This window comes from Colossoma macropomum, unplaced genomic scaffold (genome assembly GCF_904425465.1).
Source record: "Colossoma macropomum unplaced genomic scaffold, Colossoma_macropomum, whole genome shotgun sequence".
NCBI classification, from domain to species: domain Eukaryota; kingdom Metazoa; phylum Chordata; class Actinopteri; order Characiformes; family Serrasalmidae; genus Colossoma; species Colossoma macropomum.
Window position 1 is genome coordinate 9,706,640 of NW_023494808.1, and position 24,731 is coordinate 9,731,370.

At 41.0% G+C, this 24,731-nt stretch overlaps 1 protein-coding gene across 3 annotated transcripts in view; it reads right to left on the reverse strand.

The window, feature by feature from the left end:
- Window positions 1–24,731, reverse strand: part of tsc2 (TSC complex subunit 2) — a 76,782-nt gene that overhangs the window by 24,316 nt on the left and 27,735 nt on the right. For 2 of the 3 annotated variants that reach the window (XM_036557673.1, XM_036557672.1), the window contains exons 26-31: window positions 20,661–20,789; window positions 11,193–11,354; window positions 8,761–8,916; window positions 7,460–7,569; window positions 6,919–7,167; window positions 2,228–2,428 (exon numbers count right to left, since the gene is read on the reverse strand). In XM_036557673.1, the coding sequence (XP_036413566.1) occupies window positions 2,228–2,428; window positions 6,919–7,167; window positions 7,460–7,569; window positions 8,761–8,916; window positions 11,193–11,354; window positions 20,661–20,789 (1,007 nt within the window). The remainder of the gene's footprint in view (window positions 1–2,227; window positions 2,429–6,918; window positions 7,168–7,459; window positions 7,570–8,760; window positions 8,917–11,192; window positions 11,355–20,660; window positions 20,790–24,731) is intronic. The other variant, XM_036557675.1, reaches the window with a different exon arrangement.

Genomic DNA, 24,731 nt, shown 5'->3' on the forward strand with positions numbered 1-24,731 from the left:
TTTTAATAATGTTAATGATTTAATAATGTCATTATCTATTAATCAAGTACTACTTTTTTAGCTACAGCCACATTAGATTTAATAAACTGCCAAAATTAAAAATGACTAAGCAGAGATACTTCTGAAACTTTTCAGTTTAGAATGATTCGTTGGAATGTCTCTCTTTGTGATGTTATTGACAGCTTTTAAGTGTTTACCTTTGTGATGTCATTGATTGTTGTGGATTGTCTGATGCCAATAATTGCTCTCAAGTGTTTCCTTTTGTGATGTAATTAACAGCTAAGGACTGTTCGATGTCATTAATGTTTTCCTTTTGTGATGTCACTGATCCTTGTGGACTGTCTGATGTCATTAATTGCTCTCAAGTGTTTCCTTTTGTGAGGTAACTGATTGTTGTGGACTGTTTGATGTCACTAATTGCTCTCAAGTGTTCTCCTTTGTGATGTCACGGATAGCTTTCAAGCATCTCCTGTTATGGTGTCTTAAGCGTCTCTGTGGCAGTGGAGGTGTGGAGGAGCACCTGCTGCAGGACGAACAGGTGGTCTCCGTGAACCGGTAAGTAAATCAATAACAGTCTACACCTGTGCATGGTCAACAAAAGGGTGCTTGTGTGTACGTGTGGTATCTCAGGAGGCTGTCTGAGACCTGAGCAGCCTCCTGAGCAGATTTCCCTCATGTCTCTTACAACAAACCCAAAAAGCATGGTGAAGAGGTCGAGCTGGACTGAGGAGACGATGATAGTGCTTTTCAAAACAATGCTGCCACTTTCTAAACACACAACAGTAACAATAACAGTTCCCATGGAAAAATAGTAATAAAACAACAAAAAAAGATAAATAAATAAAACAAACAGTCCTTATAAGTTATGGGAAGTTAAGCCCAAGGTACATAAGTTGTAACAGACTGGAGGGAAAAAATGTCAAATGCCACATTCTTTAATCAATAAACCAAAACTTATACAACATTTTCTTTTTGAAGGAAATAATATTTCGTGATGCATTTTTACTGCTAAAACTCAGTTTGAGCTTCTTGCTTTATTTCTTTCTTCCTATTTTTAATATAGATACTGCTGATATTTATGTTTCCTCTCTTTCTAATTAGCAAAATTTGGTAGAAAAATTAACATTTTTTGGTTTATTTTCAAGCGTTTCCTTTTATGTCATTGACTACATTCAACCATTGCCCTTTGTGATGTCACTGACCGCTTTCAAGTGTTTACCTTTTTGATGTCATTAGCTGTTTTTCTATACAAAAGATTTTTTACAAAAATAAAAACACCTCTAGAAGTTTGTTGATGTAGGCTATGGAAACAGAAATCAGTGATAGTATTTTATGAATGTCAAGCAGAAAAACTGTTCGACACCTAAAAATCTACCAGATAGCTGAGGTAACCTACAGGAAAATAAAGCTTTAACAGATACATTTAGTGTCATGGAAAAATTATAATAAAATTAAAAAACATTGAACAAAATGAAACAATGTACAAGGTACATGAGTTATAACACGAGAGGGAAACATGTCAAATAAACCAAATTTAGGTAAATTACATCTTGTGATGCATTTTCACTGCTGTTTCTCTTAAACATTTTAAAATTTGTAAGCAAAATTCACCATTTTTGGTTGTGGTTTATTTTAAAGTGTTCCCCTTTGTGATGTCACCGACTACATTCAAGCGTTCCCCTTTGTGATGTCACCGACTACATTCAAGCGTTCCCCTTTGTGATGTCACCGACTACATTCAAGCGTTCCCCTTTGTGATGTCACCGACTACATTCCAGCGTTCCCCTTTGTGATGTCACCGACTACATTCAAGCGTTCCCCTTTGTGATGTCACCGACTACATTCAAGCGTTCCCCTTTGTGATGTCACTGACTACATTCAAGCGTTCCCCTTTGTGATGTCACTGACTAAATTCAAGCGTTCCCCTTTGTGATGTCACCGACTAAATTCAAGCGTTCCCCTTTGTGATGTCACCGACTACATTCAAGCGTTCCCCTTTGTGATGTCACTGACTACATTCAAGTGTTCCCCTTTGTGATGTCACTGACTACATTCAAGCGTCCCCCTTTGTGATGTCACTGACTACATTCAAGTGTTTCCCCACACAAAGCTAATCTAAAAGATCTCACAGATATTACAAACTCTTCATCTCTTCAATCACCACCACCACCTTGTCCTCCACACTGAACTGGGGTCAATGATGTACATTCAGATATTCATTTCTCACCTGTGTTGGATCGCTGGATAAGGCTGGGCTTGCTGTGGCTCTGAGGGGCATCAGAGGGGGCACTGGGGGGATCGCTCTGAGGTTCTTTTACACCCTCCATGGCCATCAGGACACTGGAGAGCTCCTGAAGAGGCATGTTGCCCAACTCTGAGGAGAACGGACTCGGAGGGTTCTCCAGACACATCAGCCAGCTGGTGGTACCTGCGCAGATACACGAAGGTTCATCAGTTAGGCATTTAGTCACATACATTTAACTCAAACCTTATTAACTGTCCTTTAAGGCAGCATATCAACCAATAAATTGAGCCCACCTGACTGAACTCTCTTTATGATCTTTACATTTTAGTCTAAAGGTTTATGCTTAAAATTTGTACTTAAAATCTAAAGGCTTATGGTTAAATACTTAAAATTTGTTTCTGAGACAAATGTAAAGAGGTGGATGAATCTTATTTTTATTTCATAAATAAACGAAAATGTTTCTCTTTTCATTTTATCTTTCCTACATGCCCATGCATGAAAGAAGTTAAAATGAAAAGAAAAACATTTTTCATTAATTTTTTATGTGACATTAAAAAACCCTTCTTCAAGTAGGTGGGATCTCTATGGTCCAAACCTCTGACTGGTGCTGTTATGTCATAAAGCATTTTCATACGCAAAACACTGTAATCACCACTAATCATGGATAATATACAATACTGCGCAAAAGTCAGAGACCACCCTTTCAAAATGGCCATTAAGTACAGGTTTTTCATTTTTCAGTGCCTGGAAAACAGTGAAAGCATATATTTAACAGAAAATTACACAGAAGCCTCAACAGCTAAATATATGAGATCTAGTGTGTCCACTCTTTGCCTCTGTTACAGCCTGGACAGAATGGATCCTTTCAGGTGACTCCCTTTGAGTTTTTCAAAAAAATCTGCAGAGATATTTTTCCACACCTCCAGAGTTCAGTCTTAGCAGTTGGTTTTGCATTTTTGCTCATGATTCAAGGAATCAAAGTGTCATCAGTGATATCTTATTCCACACGTCAGATGTCCAGTTTTGATGTTCGAGTGCAAAGTTCCTTTTCTCAGTAAGAGCTTCTTAACAGCTACCCATCCTTTCAGACTCATAGTGCTGAGTGTCTCACAGTGGAAGGATGGACAGAAACTCCTGTAGAAACTAGCACTGTATTACTTACTTTTCATTGACTCTCCCCTTCCTAATGCAATATGATTATCTTATATCTGATTTTCTTCCTTTAGAACTCTGAAGGCAGCTGAGGTGAGTTTGGGTAGCTGCTTGTGTGAATGTTAGTGTCTGTTTGAAAAGGGAACATAATGTCAGTGAGATCTTTGTGAGCAATTTTTGTTGGGAGTAAAAACCTGTAACTCACTGGTTTTAAGACTGGATGGATGGAAGAATGGACTAATTAAACACAGAGGGATTTATATTATATTTAGCTGTTGAGGCTTCCATCTAACCTTCTCTCAGATATCCTTTCCATCTTTTTTCATAACCTTGAAAAAAAAGCATAACTTACACTTAATGATGGTTTGACTAAAAATGAAATAAATGAAAGGGTGGTCTCTCTTTTACTTGTCACAGTACTACATTATAAGGTAAAGATGGACAGCACAACGCCAGAAACAGAAATCCCCATAAACTTATATTCACATCCCCGTCCCATCAGGCTCTGCAGCTCATATGTTTGGCAAACTCTGCAGGGCAACGTCAATATCACAACCAGGCTCATTCGCAACAAATTAGAGCACATCGGTCGCCCCTCTGCAGCGACTGCTTCTGAGACCCCTCGATTAGCCAAAAGCAAAATCCATTTACTCAACATGTGGGCAAACACCTGGCAACCTGCACTCAAAACCTGGCAAACCTGCCTCAGCCTGACACGGATCAACTGCGCTCAGAGACCCCGATCCTTTTCAGAGGAGGGCTCAGAATGCAAGACTTCTACAAGATGAAGGAAAAGCTCAGCCATGCGTCTTAATTGTGCAGAGGACAAATTTAGGTGAACTTTAACGGATCAGACGTCAAGTTTCATCTGAGAAAAGCCAGTGTGTGTTCAACCTTTAAATTAGGCCTTATTAAAGGCTGCTGAGAAGCGTCCCTCAGGCCAGCCACTTTCTTACGTCGCTCACGCTTTGTTTTAGCAATTAAAAACATCACATCATTTGGCTGAGCAGAACACTATATTTACCAGACCACTGAGAATGAAAACAATGATCCAACATCGCATAATTTACCAATATCATCAGTGTCGTAACAGAATCTCATACCTCTAAATCAGTAACTTCATTGGAGAAGACAAAGCGGTCACTCTATTCATGTCCTAAATTTAGCAAGACTCAGGAAAATACAGAATCTGTTCTGATCTAAACATGGTCACAATAATAAGAGAGAGAGAGAGAGAGAGAGAGAGAGAGAGAGAGAGAGAGAGAGAGGGAGAGGGAGGGAGAGGGAGGGAGAGGGAGAGGGAGGGAGAGGGAGAGGGAGAGAGAGAGAGAGAGAGAGAGGCAGACAGACAAAGACCAGAGAGAGAGTGAGAGACCCAAGATAGACCCAATGGAGAGGAAGAAAGACCAGATAGAGAAAGACCAGGAAAAGAGTGAGACAGACCAGTTAGAAAAAGACCAGATAGAGAGACACAGAAAGACCATACAGCGAAAAAAAGACCATACAGAGGGAAAAAAAAAGACCAGACAGAGATAAAGAAAGACCAGATAGAAAGAAAGACCTGATGGAAAGGAAGAAAGACCAGACAGAGGGAAAGAAAGACCCGATGGAGAGGAAGAAAGACCAGATAGAAAGATCAGACAGAGAGAAAGAAAGACCAGATAGAGATAAAGAAAGACCAGACAGAGAAAAAAAAGACCAGAAAGAGATAAAGAAAAAACAGATAGGAAGACCAGATAAAGAAAGACCAGAGATAAAGAAAGACCAGATAGGAGGACCAGACAGAAAGAAAGACCAGACAGAGAGAGAGAGAGGGAGAGTGAGAGACAGAGAGAAAGAAATACCAGAAGGAGAGAGAGTGAGAGAGAGAGAAGAGAGACACAAGAACAGATGGGGAGAAAGAGAGACAGAGGCAGAAGGAGTGAGAAGAACAGAGAAATAAAACAGTATGACAAAAGAGATGTGAGGCACAGAGAAAGAGTGTGAGAGAGAGAGAGAGAGAGAGAGAGAGATGATGAAAGAGCAGAGAAACAGCAGAGAAAGTGAATATTTGTGCATAACGGTGCTGAGTCAGTGATAAATGCCCTTGCTGAGGTCAGTGAGGGTCGGCGTGTCGATCACAGGGGACTGAACGAGAGTCTGGGGTGAAAGTTTTAAATGAACAGCTCCATCACTCTGAGTTAGAGAGAAAAGAGGAGAGAAGCTCCTGAGGCCAGATCATCTCTCAGCTCAGACTCAGGAAACGTTCTGCTAGAGACGCGTATTAATCCCAGAGATACAGAGGACACTGTCGGGGTTAAAACTCCACTAACGCGGTGTATTATTAGTGCCACATTCATAACCATCCCCCCCGGAGCACTGTGAGTGGGTGTTAATGAACCCTGAGCTGTCATATCCCCGAGTAATATGTACCAAAAAAAAATAAATAAAAAACTGTTTTAGCAGGGTGTAGCAGTTTGTCTTCATCTACACAGATGATATAACAACTAAACCCTAGCTGTATTATTCATCATAAGACCATTATTCAATAACTACTACAACTTCTTCACAAACTACTATATCATTCAGCACTTACTGACAATTATTTGATATAAATACTTCAGCACCAACTACAAAATTACTCAGTAATTGTCAAACATTCATGAACTACTATGAATTATTCAGTAATTACTACAAATCGTTCCACAACTACTATAAATTGTTCTGTGAAGTTATAATAGCTGTAAATTGTTTAGTATGATTTTTTTTCTTCAGCAAATACTACAAATTACTCAGTAACTACTATAAATAATTCAGTAACTACTTTAAATTATTCTGTATCTACTATAAATTATTTAGTAACTGGTATACATTGTATACTAAATTATTCAGTGTGAATTTTACGGTAACTACTATACTTTATTCAGCACTAACTACAAAATTACAGCAATTGCTGTAAAATAACTATGAATTGTTTAGTAACTACTACACATTATTCAGTAGCTACTATAAATTATCTAGTAACAACTGTAAATTATTCAGTAACTACTATAAATTACTCAGTAATCATAAATTATTCAGTATCTACTATAAATTACTCAGTAACTAGCATAAATTGTCTAGTAACTACTACAAATTGCTCAGTAAGTATTATAAATAATTTAGTAACTACTATAAATTACTCAGTACATTATCATAGCTAAAAACAGTAGTAGCAGCTATTTTGGCTGAGATTCGTCTGTATTTTTGTGTTTGCTGATAAGAGTCATACAGGGTCAGAAAGCACATAAGCAAGTTTATTAGAGATTACTGAACAACCGAGTTTTGAGAAAAGAGTGTGATTTAGGCATGCTGTTAGCACCATGCTAATTTTGGGGGTATAAGCTTTCATTAAGGCTACATTAGCCTCACAGTTACAGGGAAAAACTAAAGAAGCAAACTTCAGACACCAAACGTGTGGCGTGAGGGAGGACTGTGTACATAAATTATAACAATTATAAACGGTGTCTTTAACATACACACATCTCACCATCCTCTCTCACCTGAAGGTCTGCGTATGAAGATCTCGGCCCACCCTTGGGTCAGCATGGGCACAAACTCAGCCAGGCCAGTTTTATCTTTCACAGGGAGGGCAGCAGAGGTGGCCTGGGGCAGTTCTTCAGCAGCCCGAGCGCAGTTTAACCCTTCCAGCGGAGGCCCTGGTGGGGGCAGCGGACCACCAAACTCTCCATCAGAGGGAGACACCAGCGGGCTGAGGCTCTGAGCTGGACCAGCACGAAGAGCATGACCACCTACAGAAAGGGGAAAACACACATATATACATACACAGACATATAATGTATTTATCTTTTCTAATAAGTTATTGAATTTTATCTGGAATATTTAAACAAATTTCAACAAATTATTAGAAGAGTATTCAATAGTCGCAGCCCAGTACTGTGAGGACGCAAGGCCTTCCATAAGGCACACTCTGCCCCATGGAGGGTACACCCCAGACCCTCCTGTACACTACTGGTCACACTGATTCTAAACTGCTGAATGGTAGTTTATGCAGTGTGTGTGTGTCTGTAGTGTATATGTTACCGGACATTGAGCGAACTCTGATGCGTGTGGCTCTGTTGAGCTGCTGTGTGGACTGTGACTCCAGTTTGGCTGGAGCCTCTTTGGTCTGCCTGTGCAGCGTTGGATCTGACCTGCAGGGGGCAGCACAGAAAATATACATACTGCGTTCAGCTATCTCTCTTAGAGCCATGTGCTGACAGTTGGAGCTCAGAACAACAGAACATCTATACAAGTTTATTTGTGCTGTGTTACAGAACAATATTCATTTTTAGTTTTAGTGATGCTGATTGGCTACATTATACTCCTGATAACCATTCCCAAACAAGTGGTGTCTCTGTTGCCATACTGGTAGCAGGATTATCATTAATGAAAAGCAATTAAGAAGAAATGAAAACAACAGTTTTCAAAAACACAAAAATGAAATCAAAACTAACATTCACTGCAAAATGAACTAAGACTTGATAGCATAACAGAGAAAAATACTTGTACTAGTGTTTTCAATAGTTGGTTGATGGTCTAAAACTGGATTCCTTCTGTACAAGTAAGGTAAGCAGGTACATGACAGTAGGAAAGTAAGTAAGCAAATCAGCAAGTCAGTCAATGACTAAGTACATAAGTAAATAAGTGAGTAAGTAAGTGAGTAACTAGGTGAGTAAGACAGTAGGTGGGTGCGTAAGTGAATAAGGAAATTGATAAATTACCAAGTGAGTAAATAAATAGGTACATTGGTAACTAAGTACATAAGTAGGTAATTAAGTATGTAAGTAAATAGGCAGACAAGTGACTAAATTAGTAGGAATATAAACAAGGAAACAGTTAAGTCAGGAAATAAGTACATAAGTACTGTGCAAAAGCCAGAGACCGCTCTTCATTTATTTAATTTCTAGTCAAAATGGCCAGTTTTTTTCGTTTAAGAAAGAAAATCGTTAAAAGAAAAATAAACTGAAAAAAAGTTTCCAAAACTGTAAATCTGAAAATGAATTAGCCAAAAACAAAAGAAGAACACTCGCGAATCAAATAAAGAAGCTGCTGGTATTTCTCAGAACAATGGACTGACCACCCCAGAGTCCAGACCTCAACATCACTGAATGTGTCTGGGATTAACCAACTTCTAATACTGAATTTTGTAGAAGTGGAAAAATATCCCTGCAGATTTCTTTGAGAAACAAAGTGAGTCTCCTGAAAAGAACAGAAGTCGTAAAAAAGAAAAAGACTGAACGTGGCCTCTGACTTTAGTCCGTATGTCAGTAAGTAAAAGTACGTAGTAAATAAAGTAATAAAAACAAAAAAAAATTAATCAAGTAATTCACTGCGTGTAATACCGGGTCATCTCTCCTCCTCCAGGTCTCTCTGCCATGTCGAGCCCCAGTAGTGTCTGGGTCCGTGACCCACCACTGGTTGTTATGGTAACTAGTTTGTTACCCACCAGCCATGTCATGCTGGGGCCTCCAGCCAAAAGGAACTCAGCGATGGGTGACCTGCATGAACAGAGAGCCAATCAGAACAGTTAATGAACACCACAGCACAACTGCTGGCTGGTTAATTTGCTTTCTTCTTCTGTTCTGTCCATCATTCACTTACAGACACTGAAAATGATGGTCCCACAAAAAATGGTTCCAATAAAAATAATAAATAAATAAATAAAAGTTTACACAGTTTCTCCTTTTACTCCAAATGTAGCCAATCAGATATGTTTGTTTTCTGAAGTTTGTAGATTGAGGCCATTCGGAATATAATTTCTATCCGATTGAACGAGGTGGGTAATCCTGTAAATAATCTGTTAAATAGAAGAATAAAACGCCTGTATCTGATTACATTCCCTATCAGAAAGTTACGTTAAGTCCGTTCTGATCATGTGCGTCACGTCATAGCAGAAGTTATAATGTTCAACATGGCGGAGCAGAAACTGGTCTGCAGAGGAGACGAAGTTTATGCTCTGATCTTTAAAAGACGGCGGTGGGACGGACGTCCAGCTTATGTGTCTCAGAACACGACGTCTTCCTCTCGGCCTTCTTTAATAAGGACGTGTGAAGGTCGTTTTCCTGAGTCTGACATCATTTTAAAGCAATTAAAAACACAAGCACTGCTCACTGCTGCTCATCTCACTCTGACTGGATACATGTGATGCTGGTCGTCATGGTAACATCTACACTAAGTGCTTCTCCATGCAGGCGCGTAATTTTGGATCGGATTACTTGTAGTGAGCATGTAAACTGAGATTTTCCATCAGATTGTTGAGTAGAGTAAGAATATAAACACCGCAGTCTTCATCTATAATCTGAATGTATTCAATCGGATTGGCAAAAATCTTTGCATGTAAACACAGACAGTGTAGAGAAACTTCATTCAGATTTCTTTACAGTGGTGTTGACAGGAGCCCCAAAAATACAGCTATTTTACAAAAGTAACCAAAAACAACCAGCAAATCTACATGAGTAACGTTAATGATGGTAAAACAGAGGTAAATTAATTAAAAAAATTAAAAATTATAAAAATAAATAAAGTTTTCTTTGGGCACTATTTTACCTTACAATGCCCTGCATGTACACAAACTATGTTTTAGGTCAAGAAATACTGTAAAGCAGTGTCTCAGGCATCAAGCAGTGTCATAACTGACTGTGAGGGAGCTTTTAGAAGCCTTAAACTCTCCAGACATATGGTTCCTATCACCATCACTGTGAACAGTTCTGACTAAGTTTTTCTAGAACGGAAGATTCTTACACTGGAGCTACAGAGCTAATGCAGCTAACAAGCCAAGATTTACCCTTGCGTAAATCAAATGTTCGCCTCCTGCACAGAATTGTTCAGTCATCTCAAACAGACTTTATTATATGGTTTCTGACTTTGTGTGACACACTGTTCTCTCTAGACATGAACAATAATACATTAGCATAGCTAAAAACAGAACAGCTGTTCTTAATTCTGTCCATGTTTATAGATAACAGTGTGTCATACAGTGTCAGAAACCATGTAATCAAGTCTATTTGAGATTACTTAACAACTCCAATGATTTGAGGCAAGATTCAGGCAGTTAATTACTAGTTATAAGCTTCCATTAAGCCTCGGGTTCATTACACGACTTTTAAAGTATTAACAGATTATAAAAACTGGGCATCTCACACTGTCCGACTGGATTTGCAGATTTTTTTAGGTGACTGAAATATTGGGGATCACACACCAAACGATTAGGGATTGTGAACTCACATTACTAAGAGACGCAAATAAACAAACGTGGAGCTGCTGCTGCTGTTTTCTCTGCTGTTTGCGTGACACAGTAAAGAAGCAGCAGGTAAACATGTTTAAGTGAAAACCATGGATTTAAAAATGTGATCAGTTCGGTACTTTTTAGTTTTAAAAGTATATTAACTTGATTTTGCCTTAAACTCAGCTCACTGAAAAGCTTCACTCCACACGAGTGACATTCCGCCATTTTTCTTTGTTTATTTGCTGTATTTTCTTTTGCGCTCTCAGTTTTCATTGGCTGTTGCAGGAATCCGTTCAGATTGAGTCGTTGATCAGTTTGACACCAGATTTCACTTGAAATCGGGCCGAAAAAAATCCAACGTTTAACAAACTCGCGATCAGGAGGCCAAAAATCTGAGTCTGCGCCCCTCACACACGACTCGATTCTCTCTCTTCAACTGTCGACTCCAACTGACCCAAAAATCGGCAGACTAGAGGCAGCAAAATTCAGATAAACACGTTGTGACCAACCGACTGCGATTTGCTGAATATTGCAAAAGCACACTCTCACCTTTTAGGCAGAGCAGAGAAGTTGGAGAAGACGTAGCGGGCCATCATGTCCAGACAGGTTTCAGTGAGCTCCAGATGGACAGTCTTCAGCGCATCATCGGCCTGGACCACCGCGCTCTCGTCCGCCGAGCCAAGGCTGCAGGTGGTGGTGGAGGTGTGCATCCTGCAGAACACACACACACACACACGCGTACACACACACACACGTTCAGACCTGTCACAGGCAAAAGAGTTCAGCACTGCCACTTCAGTTCAGTCAAAAACTCCAATTCAAAACAAGCTAAAATCCAAAAGCGTGTATGTCAATGTGTCAGCAGCTGACCTAGCCACACTTAGTGGCCACTTTATTAGAAACCCCTGCCTTGCACACCAAAATAGTGTACAGTTAGACACTGTAGCTCATCTGATGCCCTGTTTGTATTGGTCATCTTTTGGCTCTTCATCAGTGGACAGTTTCTGACCACAGATATCAGCGATGACTGACAAGAAATCCGATGACGTTGCTTAAGAGGCAATAATCAGTGTTGGGAAAGAGAACTGAGAAAGAACTAGAGAGGAGTTTCATTTTACGTTATGTTAAATAATATTAAATAATATGTACATATAAATGTTTTATTCCCTTTTACAGTGAAAACAACAATGTTACAAAGCATTAATAAGTGGCTACATTCTTAGCAAAAACGGTCCAATATAGTACTGAATAAGGGTTCTTTGACTCAACAGCAGTGGAACCCTTTCAGGTGGAGTACAGAACCACTTTTAAAAGGGTTCTCTAAAGAACCTTATACGACAGGTTTTTCATTATAAAGAAGAACCTTTTGACCATGCACGCAGAACCAATTTACGCATTCAAATGATTCTTTGGGTGTTCATGGTTCTACTTAGACACAAAGAAGGTGTTTCTAATAAAGTGGCCAGTGAGTGGAAGTACAAGGTAGGGGTTTCTAATAAAGTGGCCAGTGAGTGGAAGAACAGGGGACGTGTTTCTAATAAAGTGGCCAGTGAGAGGAAGCACAAGGTGGGTGTTTCTAATAAAGTGGCCAGTGTGAGGAAGCACAAGGTAGGTGTTTCTGATAAAGTGGCCACAGTGTGGTAGAGCAAGATAGCTGTTTCTAATGAAGTGGCCACCCAGTATAAGTAACTGCTGAAAAGTTCTAACAGGTCTCAGGGGACACAGGATGGGATTTCAGCGGGTAATGAATTGGATTTAAATAAACGTGGGGTGAAAATCAGCAGCCTCATGCAGACACAGTGAAGAAACACAGACGCTCACACAAATGAGTTCACATGTAAACCATCCACGTCTTTCTGTGGTCCCTTGTCTAAAATACATCTACAACACATTCACACTCGCACTGAAGCTGGGACTGGGCCTCTATGAGTAAGCGCAAAGCTGGCCTTGAAATTTCCAACCAAATCACTCCAGCAGATTTACTGCAACAACAACAAATCAATTACAAGTAACTTTCTTTTGACGATCAAATCAAACAGAAGGAAACCACAACCCAACAATCCTGCCAAGATGTGCTCAGTTTTACTGTTTTAACAAAAACACCCGTCTAACTGAGGAGAGAGACTACTTTCTGACTAACATATTGGAAAAATTAACATAAAATGTGGATTGTGCAAAAGTTCTGGCACATTTCACATTTGGCATTTTTCCAAAATGTTAAAAATCAAAAAATAAACAGTAACTGTGCATTAAACTGTGCAGAACTGTGTTCTCTGTAGAGGATGTGTTCACTTACTTTTCACAGATAATCAACTAAACACGTCGTTTGACCAGGGGCATACTCTAGTTAGCCATCTGAAATATTATGGGATAAAATAGGATGAAAAGAAGGATAAAGAAAGGTTGTAAAAGGTCATTAACAATGAGTCACAGTTTTTCGGTACAAAAAACACAAAGCTGTAGTGAACATCACTGACATTCATATAATATTCCACACAGTGTGGAGTACGGGCACCTTAAACACCGCACACACTCGTTTAAACACTCTCCACAAACACACGTTCTTGTTCTCATTCCTCAGAGAGTTCTTAACACCTTTGATCTAAAAGTAGAATTATCCACAGCCGTCAGCTCAGCCGCCCATCAGCATTCTGCTCTCCGCTCACTCTCCTATCTCCATGGCAACAGGCTCAAACGAGGAAACAAACGAGCCTAGATCACCTATATACACACTAATACCATACAAACTTCAATGAGAGAGCCAGAGAGCGAGAGACAGACAGAACAGCGAGCCAGAGAGCGCGAGAGAGAGAGAGACAGAACAGCGAGCCAGAGAGCGAGAGAGAGAGAGAGAGAGAGAGACAGAGACAGAACAGAGAGCCAGAGAGCGAGAGAGAGAGAGAGAGAGAGAGACAGAGACAGAACAGAGAGCCAGAGAGCGAGAGAGAGAGAGAGAGAGAGAGAGAGAGAGACAGAACAGAGAGCCAGAGAGCGAGAGAGAGAGAGAGACAGAACAGAGAGCCAGAGAGCGCGAGAGAGAGAGAGAGACAGAACAGAGCCAGAGAGCGCGAGAGAGAGAGAGAGACAGAACAGAGAGCCAGAGAGCGAGAGAGAGAGAGAGAGAGAGACAGAACAGAGAGCCAGAGAGCGAGAGAGAGAGAGAGAGAGAGACAGAACAGAGAGCCAGAGAGCGAGAGAGAGAGAGAGAGACAGAACAGAGAGCCAGAGAGCGAGAGAGAGAGACAGAACAGAGAGCCAGAGAGCGAGAGAGAGAGACAGAACAGAGAGCCAGAGAGCGAGAGAGAGAGAGAGAGACAGAACAGAGAGCCAGAGAGCGCGAGAGAGAGAGAGAGACAGAACAGAGAGCCAGAGAGCGAGAGAAAGAGACACAGAACAGAGAGCCAGAGAGCGAGAGAAAGAGACACAGAACAGAGAGCCAGAGAGCGAGAGAGAGAGAGAGACAGAACAGAGAGCCAGAGAGCAAGAGAGCGAGAGAGTAAAAGAGAGGCAAAGAAAAAGAGAGGCAAAAAGAGACGGAGAGAAAAACAGGGAGAAAAACAAGAGAGAGAGAGAGAGAGAGAGAGAGAGAGAGAGAGAGAGAGAGAGAGAGAGAGAGAAAGGAATGACAGAGAAAGAAAGGACAGCCAGAAAGAGGGACATGGAGAAAAAGAAAGAGAGCTGATGAGTGCTTGTAGTTTAATGCTTGTTAAAACGAACTTGATTTAGTCGAACAGTTCAGCATTAGGCCTGTTTGACTCGTGCGGAGTGTCTTAGTTTTATTTCTGAGCTCATGTTCAGATGTCAGAGCGTTCATAGAGGCTGCATGAGCAGAGAATCAGTGCACCCCAGATTTTAGAGAACAGTGAGCCTGTTTTTTTTCTTGTGTGCTACCTGTGCCATGAAGCAAAATGATAAACTACAAAAAAAAGTGAAAATGAAAGAGAAACCTGCTGGAACATAAAACACTAAAATTCTACAATCCATGACCATTACCAAACAAAATACCAGCTGAACACGTCATGCTGCCATGCACATTCTCTGGTAGGTCTACCAGGCTTGCAGTGATTACTCATTCATGAGCCAGAAAGCTGCTGAGAGTAAACAAATGTATCATGCTCTTTCAACGGTGTACTTTGGTTACTTATTTAACTGTTTGATTTGGAAAAAGGATGTCTGCAGGAATTGCTTACTGTAGCGCTTCACAGCGTGCACGCTGTATGTATGAATGACCAGCGCTGCTAGATAGCATATCACAGAGAAGTAGTCAGTGTAAAACAGGCCAAAGATGCTTAACAGAAGACCTGAACTTGCTCACAGACTCGTCTTTAGCTCCTTTAGGCCGTCTGTAACTCTGCAGGAGGACCAGGTGATGCAACCACCCACATACTCTGGCCTCCCTCCCTCTCACCCCTCTCTGTCTGCAACATAATATTAAAAGTGAGGGGACACAGGATGACATAACATGGGGGGGATGACGCAGGAGAGCGAGAGCAGGCTAAGAAAAGAAAGAACCTCTATTTAACATCGTCAATGAACCATGAGTCACCCCGCACACACTTCAGCTCACCAACTCTGCATATGTAGATAGACTAGAAAGACCAAACCAAGGCAGGAGGGTCCGGTTCAACCATTTAAAGGAACAGCTCAAAGATTTTCCCCACTCACTCCCAATGGAGTCAATCAGCCGAGACATGTTGGGTGTCCAAACTTCACTTCTTCCGCTAGAACTAGGCGAACAAACACTAGAAGTCAATAGACACCCAAATCTTTTCTGTACATACGTCTGCAAGACGTCCAGGTCTTCATTAAGGACACACAGGCATTTGGGATAAGGGGGAACTGCAAATACAAGTTTTCGCCAAACTAGTCTTTCAGCGTTCAGACAATATTTCAAGTGAAAATGACAACAGGGATGAAGAGATACCTTCAGCTTCAGTGAAACCTACGCCTGGTCCCAGCTTCTGTTCATTCATCCATTCATTCACCATCCATCCGTCCAGTTTAGAGAAAATTCCATTGATTTTTCAAAATTTCTACATAAATAAACTGTCACAGCATAAAGACAGTCAATCAGGGTGGTTTGATGTGAAATACTCTGTTCTAGAAAGACTCGAGTCAGAATTGTTCACAGTGGTGGTGATAGGAACCAGACGTCTGAAGAGTTTAATGTTTCTAAAAGCTCCATCACAAAGTGAAATGGTTATGAATGCACTGCCTGGTGTGTCCATTGTGTTATGATAGTTATAAGATTTTGGCCTGAAACATTTAAAAAAATTTCACAGTGAGATTGACATGCAGGGTGTTGTTGGGCAAAATAGTCCCCAAAGAAAATGTAATTTTTTTTAGATTTAGCACTATTTTACCATCAACACCACTATATATAAAAACTCAAAAGACATGCAGGCTCACTGGTGGTTTTGGATAGTAAATAAAAAGGGCTATACTTGTGTAAAACAGTCAGAAAATGAGAATATATTGTGTTGTAGACATGTTTGTTTCTATCAAGACCACTGAAAAGAAATTTGAGTTGGTAGGTTTTTCTACAATGAACCGTTTCAAGCCATTCTAAATAAATCTAAGCAGCTCAACTATTTGATTTAACAGGAATTTTGAAAAATCAGTGGAAAACCTGAAAATATAAGCACAGTGCTTGAGCCCTGGACTAGGGTGGACATCTCTCCCTACTTAAACAAGGTCATTTCATCCAGTTTAACATAAAAGTTGAGGTTTTCACTTTAAATGTTGGCCACTTTCTGGACAAAAAGTCCAAATGCAATCTTATTCATCTTGCCAAGACCTGAAGTTGCCACCGACACTTTATACCAGAGAAATCGTTTAAGTAGAGAGTTTTCAAAAATTGTCTTGCTTTCTGCTCAAGAGCGTCCATTTAGCTAGTTTGGGCTGCTGCAATTTTCCCTTAATGGATCTCAAGAACAGAATTACGTAACCTTCATCTCTCGCTCTTTTCTGCACTCATTACAACAACAACGTAAACAGATAATGTTTCACCACTTCGCTTTCCAAATAAACTACCACCTTCACTCCGCTCCATTTGCAGTTGGAGAGAGGGAGAAGTGTTTTGGGAGGAAAACATAACACGCCACCCATTTAGAGCCTGTCAACTTCTTTATCCCCTCCCTGCTCTATTGAAGACGAGGAGGCGGCTGTATTGTAACAAACAGCTGGCGCTGGATTTGTATGCAATAGAGTTGAATGGGGGGGGTGACAAACAGCAGTACTCCATAATAACGCTGTTGACTGCTTCAAGCCCACTACAGCCCGACAGCCAAGAGTAATCTGTAAGCCCTAATACACTGCCACTGAGCAACTTCATCAGTTTGCTTTGAGTGAATTCTCTAATTCAATAAAACGCTTTCACGAGAGGCTCAAAAATAAAGCCGCAAAAATAAATGTGACATTCGAAAACTGCTTTATGGGTTTAGAGTAGAGGGATTCAATCCCAGTCTCAGACCCTCCACTACACACACTCACCCAGCCACCCACCCACACACACATACAAACTCCAATCACGCTGTAAGAAAATAACACCAAAGCCAAACACTAAACGTCTCAATTTATGCTGTTTTTTTTCAGATTTCATCAGTGATATCAAATAAGTATTTAAACCATTAATATGACATTTGGTCTCCCCGTTTAAAAAAGATAAGGGTCTGGTCACGTATGCCTGTAAATAACTGCCCGGCATATCGCCAAGATAGCCATCGAGTGGGACAGACCTTCCCATAATGACTCTGAGGGTATTAAACACTTGGCAATTATTGTTGAGATGGTGACAAGCTTCATTTGTACTCCCGTCCCAGGACTAGCCTCACAATCCCGACACTATAAGAAAATAAACACCTGGCCTGAGACTGCCAGCAGGCTTGTTCATGAAATTAAAGCAAAGCCCAGGGGACAAGGGAACAAAAATCTCTCTGTAAAAAGAACCGTGAATATGATGAATATTCAAGCACACGTCCCTCTGAGTGTCCTTGTACCGAGGAGGAAGGATAATCTGTAGGTGTGCGGCTGCGGGGAAATTTAAACCACCACATAATTTGTATGGGAATTGTAGTAATTATCGGATGAATAGATCCAACGGGCGCAACTGCTTAAAGGTTAATGTTCTGCAGGGGTCTGGGCGACGGGTTTGAATTGGCAAGCATTTCTTCTTCCTCTTGGCTGGCTAGTACTGCCCCATCCCAGCACTTAGAATTGTATATGATAACTCCTGCCACTTTGAATAACTCATGGCAATTACATACAATGCCGTTTCCAAAAAAGCTGGAACGCTGCACAAAATGTAAATAAAACCAGAAAGCAATAATGTACATATCATTTAAACTCTATATTTAGTTGAAAATAGTACAAAGACAAGATATAACCTAGAACATTTATTGTTATTTGAAAAAATGCCCATTTTGAAATTGATGCCAGAAACAAGTTGGAATGGGGCATGTTTACAACTGTGTTTCCTCACCTCTTCTTTTAACAACACTCTGTAAGCAAGACCAACTGCTGTAGTTGTGAAAGTAAAATATCTTCCCATTCTTGCTTGGTAAAGGATTTCAGCTGCTCAACAGTTCGGGGTCTCCTTGTTTATATTTTTTCATTTCATAATGCGCCAAATTTTTTCAATGGGCGACAAGTGTTAGCACCTGGTCTCTTTTACTACAGAGCCATGCTGTTGTAATAGATGCAGAATACGGTTTGGCATTGTCTTGCTGAAATAAGCAAGGCCTTCTCTGAAAAAGACGTTGTCGGGATGGCAGAATATGTTGCTCCAAAACTTGTTTATATCGTTGAGCATTAATTGTGCCTTCACAGATGTGCAAGTCACCAATGTCATGTGCACTAATGCACCCTCACACCGTGGTTTTTGATCCGACCACAAGTCGGATGGTCCCTTTCTTCTTTAGCTCAGATCCATGATTTCCAAAAAATGCCGCTTCAAACTTTGATTTGCTGGACCACAGGACACTTTTCCACTTTGCCTCAGTCCATCTTAAATGGGCCCAGAGAAGGCGGCAGCGTTTCTGGATCCTGTGTATATATGGTTTCTCCTTTGCATGGTAGAGTTTTAACTTGAATTTGTGGATGCAGCGACGAACTGTGTTCACAGACGGTGTTTTCTGGAAGTGTTCCTGAGCCCATGCAGTGATTCCACTACAGAACTGGGTCTGTTTTAATGCAGTGCTTCTTGAGGGCCTGCAGATAAAGGCCATCCAATATAGAGGTGAATCCCTCCCCATCTTTACTTCTGAAAGACTCAGCCTCTCTCTGATGCTCTTTTCGTACCCAATCATGTTACTGACCTGTTGCCAATTAACCTAATTAGTTGTGAGATGTTCCACTAAGTGTTTTTTTAAGCAATATACAACTTTACCAGTCTGCTGTTACCACTGTCCCAATCTTTTTGAAATGTGTTGCTGGCATCAATTTCAAAATGGGTATATATTTAAAAAAAATATTTTAGTTTCAACTTTCAATTTTCAAATTTAGTTTCAACATCTGATATGTTTTCTTTATACTATTTTCAATTAAATCTATAGTTACAAAATCTGAATCATTGCATTCTGTTTTTATTTCCATTTTACACAGCATCCCAATTTTTTTTAGAAATGGGGTTGTAAAGTGCTGCCTGCAGAATCAACTTGGACTGATAATCTAACTGCACAACTAAGTGACTTTAAAGAAATAATGAAATGAAGGTAAAGCTGCTGGTGAAACATTTTCCGAATGCTTTAACACACATACAGTAGTGTGCAGAATCCACAGCCCCCCATCATTTATTTAAATTTCCAGTCCATTACGTCCAAGTTACTAATTTTCAGGGGAGATTTTTGAAGCTGTTGGAAAAAAACGAAAGGAGACCAAACCTCAACATCACTGTGTTTGAGATTACTTGGATTATAAGAAGCAGAAAATGCAACCACCATCTAAGACTGAACTCTGGAGGTGTGGAAAAACATCCCTGCAGATTTCTCTTGAAAAGAATGGAAGCTATAATAAAAAGGCAAGGGGTGTACACACTAAATACTAAACGATTTGAATAATGAAATGTTTTCTGCTAAAAATGAATATGGCTGTTTTGACTGGAAATTAAATAAACAAAGTGTGGTCTCTGACCTTTGCACTGCAAACCATAATAGAATGCTAGAAACAAAAGTTTCAACAAAGTCAAAAACTGGAATCTCTGTCACTGTATTTTTGGTATAACAGCAAAACCCACCATGTAAAACCAAAACCCCCACACTTTACGTGTTGTTAAGTAAGAGAATGTGAGATATGATGCGTTTCGTGGCACAGTGTATGGAATAAGTAAAGGAAAAAGAGCCCCAGACAGGCAGCAGGCATAGCAGGTGGATAATACAAGAGCTCCTCCTAGTGTGCCCAAGTTTAACTACATACCGCCTAGCACCATAATTATCAGCGAGTATAAAACCAGTCATCGGTCTGTAGAGCTACTGGCCAGAGAAATGTGCCACCTATTGCTGTGCATGCATTCTGTATGCAGCAATTTCTGTCATGTGTTTATCAGTTTGCCAAAACAAAAAACAACCACAGAGCACAAAAAAGGACAAACATGAAGCAAAGGAAATGCAAAATGCTAAAAGGCAACAGGAGGTTAAAGCTGAATCAAAAGGGAGCCACACCAACGCAAAATCACGACGTTCTTAACAGCGCTGCATGCAATAAGCCAAAAAGTTTCACAGAAAAAAAAAGTAAAAAATAAAAAACAAGGCCTCCTCCAACATGCATCTTTCCCACCCGATAAAACTCTCCCCACCCCGAGTCGCCCTGACAACCGCCCGTCACCCGCCGCGTCACTGACAGTGACCTATAATCTTCCCCATACCCATAAACCCCATTCCATCTACAGTCCCTCCCACCACCACCTTTAAAAAAAAAGTCATTCAAACAGAAAAAAAAAGAACTTAAAGCAGGAAAGAACAGCGGAGACGGGTTGCTGTGGTGACAAAGTGTCTGATTGTAAGGTTACCCAGAATGCTCTACCTGCGCACCGCGTGCTCGGATACGCTGATGCTTCGGGAACGGAAGGCATCCATGGCCGACAGATCTTTCAGCTCTTTAACGGGGGAGTTAGCGCTCTGGCTCTGTTTGGCCACTTTGGCGGTCCGCAGACTGCCAAAAGGGGGCGTGACCAAGGGAGGAGGGGCCAAGGGAGATGGGGCCATCGGAGAGGTTTCGGAAAGGGGAGATCAGATTGGTTGGTTTTTTTTTTTGTGGGAATGGGGTGGGGTCAGGGTAGTGAAGTCACATGGCCACAAGGGTTGGGTCATCCCACGTCAGAACGGTCCACGACAATCCGGAACGGAAAGGGCGTTGGGGAGGGGCAGGGCCAAGGGTCGTGGACGGTGGAGTGAGTGATGGAGGTGGCGGCCAATCAAAGGAAGAATAGGGATCCGCAGTGTTGGTGAGCCCCAAAACCACGCCCACCACACGGCCCAATCAGAGGAGGAGGAGGAGGAGGAGGGGGGAGTCAAACAAGAAAGTGAAAGAAACAAAAACAAAGTAACTTGGTCAGCAGTGCAGACTAAAAAAATAGACAGGAAACACTGAAGGGGAATTACACCAATTTTCAAAATTTCTACACAATTCAATGCAGAGTGGTTCATTCAGAGTGGTTTGGTGTGAAATGCTTAACTATGGAGAAACTTGGAGTCAGAATTGCTCACAGTGGTGGTGATAGGAACCAGATGTCTTAAGAGTTTAATGCATTTTTTTCCTCAAAAAAATTCTTGGAAATATTTAAATTAATTTCAGCATTTCTAAGTTTTAATGACAGCAAGCACGTGAGCTTGCAGGGTGTCTGATCACTAACAGTGAACAGACTCAGTAGATCAAATCCACCTGAGAGTACAAAGACCTTAAACATGGCCAGTGATTGATCAGCACACATTTGAACAGTGGCCTAGAAACAGTGCAGAATTTGTAACCTTTAACTTTTTTTTTTAATTAAAAAATGATCCGTTTATTTCCAGGCTTAAATAAAAGCAATGCCAGATTTTCAGTGATGGTTTTGGATAGTGAATAAAATGTCTATATTTGTGTTGTAGACATTGGCTGCTTTTCCACTACTGAGCCAAATGGTTCTCAGGGCCGTGCTGGGCCGCTCCGCGCTGGTCCGGACTCGCGAGACCGGTTACGGATTCTGTTTCCATCTGTTGTACTGCTAAATCATAACCAGGAAAAACCCAAGAAAACTACATAAACGAGTGGCTAACTGCTAACAGGCTCATAGCAACATACCCGCCACCCACCACAAACACATTTGATTCCGTCTGTCACTCTAACTCCAGTCTCTCGGCGAGCTCTCATCTTCTTTATCCTCGAAACAGGTGGTATTTGAGCATGAGTCACTGAAACAGCCTGTACTGCGGCAGGTTTCACCTGTAGCCGGTTAACTACATTAGCATTAGCGTCACTGGCGTCACCTAGTGGTTGGTATAGTGTAGTGGGTAACACCTCTGCCTTCTATGCTGTAGACTGGGTTTCAATCCCCACCTGGGTAAGCATCCTACACTATACTAATAAGAGTCCTTGGGCAAGACTCCTAACACTACCTCCAGCTACCTGTGTAAAAACGATCAAATTGTAAGTCTCTCTGGATAAGAGCGTCTGCCAAATGCCGTAAACATAAACATAAACCTGTCAGGGTTCGACACAAAGCCACAGAACAATTCTATCTATCTTTCTGGTCACTTCAACACCAGTCATATTAATCTCGCTCTCAGATATGAGTCTTTATCCTCTGAACGGGTGTTTTTAATTATCCGTACTGCAGTGGGCGGCACAACGCACTCGCATTAGCTTAGCCTCGCAGCCTACAGCTTAAAGCACTAATAGAACAGGTCCGATTTCGGCTTTCTGTCACCCCAACACCGACCAGTCGACTTTGCTCTCGCTGTTAGAAGTTTTTATCATCTATACTTGTGATAGCAGAGCACCAGTTAGTTGAATCAAGCCTGCATTGTGGTGTCTGGATCTTTTTAGCTAACTAAGTTAGCTAGAAGAGAAGAGCTGGCTAGCATTAGCTTAGCTAAGAGGCTACAGCTTCAGACACCAGAGAAGAGGCTAATTTCGACTTTGCTTCCTCATATTTAAGTCATTATCATCTAAATTTGTGTCAGTAAAAATTTTGTTAGTCAGAATCGAATCTGCTCTGTGGCGAGCAGCGCTGGCAGCATGCTAGCTAAGCTAACGCTAACCAGCTACTCTCTTCTAGCTGGTTAGCAGCGCCGTTTAACATTTAGAAACTGGTTTTAGATCGAAGCTTTGACGTTTTTCTGAATGGTGGATTTAAAATCGTGCACTGCTTTCATTTATTTGAGGAATCTGAATTCATATGAATGCTTTTGGGTTTGAAATAGCGCAGCAGGATGCTGCGGCACAGCAACGATACAAACATAGAACCAATCAGCGAACAGCCACGGCAAAAGGTATCGCGGCCCTGAGTACGGTTAGACCACCATGCCAAAAAAAACGGGCTGAGCCCGGTTTAAGTGCTCCGCGTTGAACCGTGTCCACGTGGAAACGCCACTGGAACGGTTACCCTCCGGGCTCAGAACCGTTTGTGACCCCTGGTTCCTATCACCACCACTGTAACGATATCAGAGTCCGTAAGTTTCTCTACAGTGAGACGTTTCACACCAAACCACTCTGAATGATTCTCTTTACATATCAACCACTGAGTTATGCAGATATTTTAACAATTTGGTGGAATTCCCCTTTTTTTTTAAAAAAAGAAGGAAACGGAACAATAAGAGGAAAGAGAAGACACAAAAAAGGATAAACACACTACAAGGCATAAAGAAGGCAGTATTGTTTGCATTCCACAAAAGGAATGAAATTGAAGGATAACGAAAATGAAAGATTAAGAAACAAAAAATAATAAAACAGAAAACAGGAATCTAAAAGGGAAGAGAAGGCAAATACATTCTGCAATGATCATTATTGTGTAAATTAACAGTACAGCACAACAGAAGGACACATTGGTAGCTGTATATGTTTGTGTGCGCGAATGTAAGAAAACAGTGCAGCAAATTAGACAATAAATGAATGATCAGCGCGTGGCTGTATTAAGCTGTGCAGTTGAAACAAGGGATATTTGGCCTTTGGTCTTATCTGTTAAGTCTCTAAGGGAAGATGTCATGAAAGGCAGCTTACACAGATCAAGCTGCAACAATTTTCAACTAGCTCTAGAAACAGCAGCTGCAAAATCAGAAAAATATTCCAGCAAATTCCAGAACTGATTCCTAAATCCCTTGTTCCGACTCCACTAGCGATGGACATCAACAAAAACAAAAGCAGGAAGAGGACCTATGACGGGAAAGTGATAATGGTTGCTATGGAACGGTAACCTGGGTGATGTCAGGGTGGCAAGTTCTGAAGCCGTATCCTTGACGATGGAAGTGTTACTGTTGCCAACTACTAGGGATGAACAATGGTTGCCGTGGTTACTGTGGTGGTTTAGGGTTAATATAGCCAGAATGTAGCGTTACCAAGGTGACTGTTAACATGGGAACTGTTACCATGGATATTTTAGAGTTACAAGGCTGCCATGGGCTAGTGTGCCAGCAGGCGAGTGGCTGTTTTTGTTTATGCCTGTGCGATTCGGAAAAGCTAAGATAGGGGGAAAAAAAAACAAAGAGGAAAACAACTCTACGCAGAAGGAAAAACAATGGATACTAAGAAGAGATAGGAAAAAAGGGGGGGGACTTCTGTTTGGGCTGTATTTTCCCCATTTAAATCTAAACAGCCTTCCGTCGTAGAAACGTTTAGATCAATTACGTCCACCTAACTGTCCTTTTAGGAAGTTTTCCCATTGGCAGCCATTGGGAATTAGGGAATTTTTTGGAAAACCTTTGGGACAAAAATGGTATGCGATTTGTTACAAATGCATTCGGCACTCACACTTGCAGATCAGTACGTGGAAAAACTGTGGTTGTTGAGTGAGAGTGTGTATGTATGCATGCATGCATGTACAGTCGTATGCAAAAGTCTGTGCACCCCTGGTCAAGTAAAGTGTGTGTTTTTTTTTTAAATAGATTTTTCAAGTCAAAA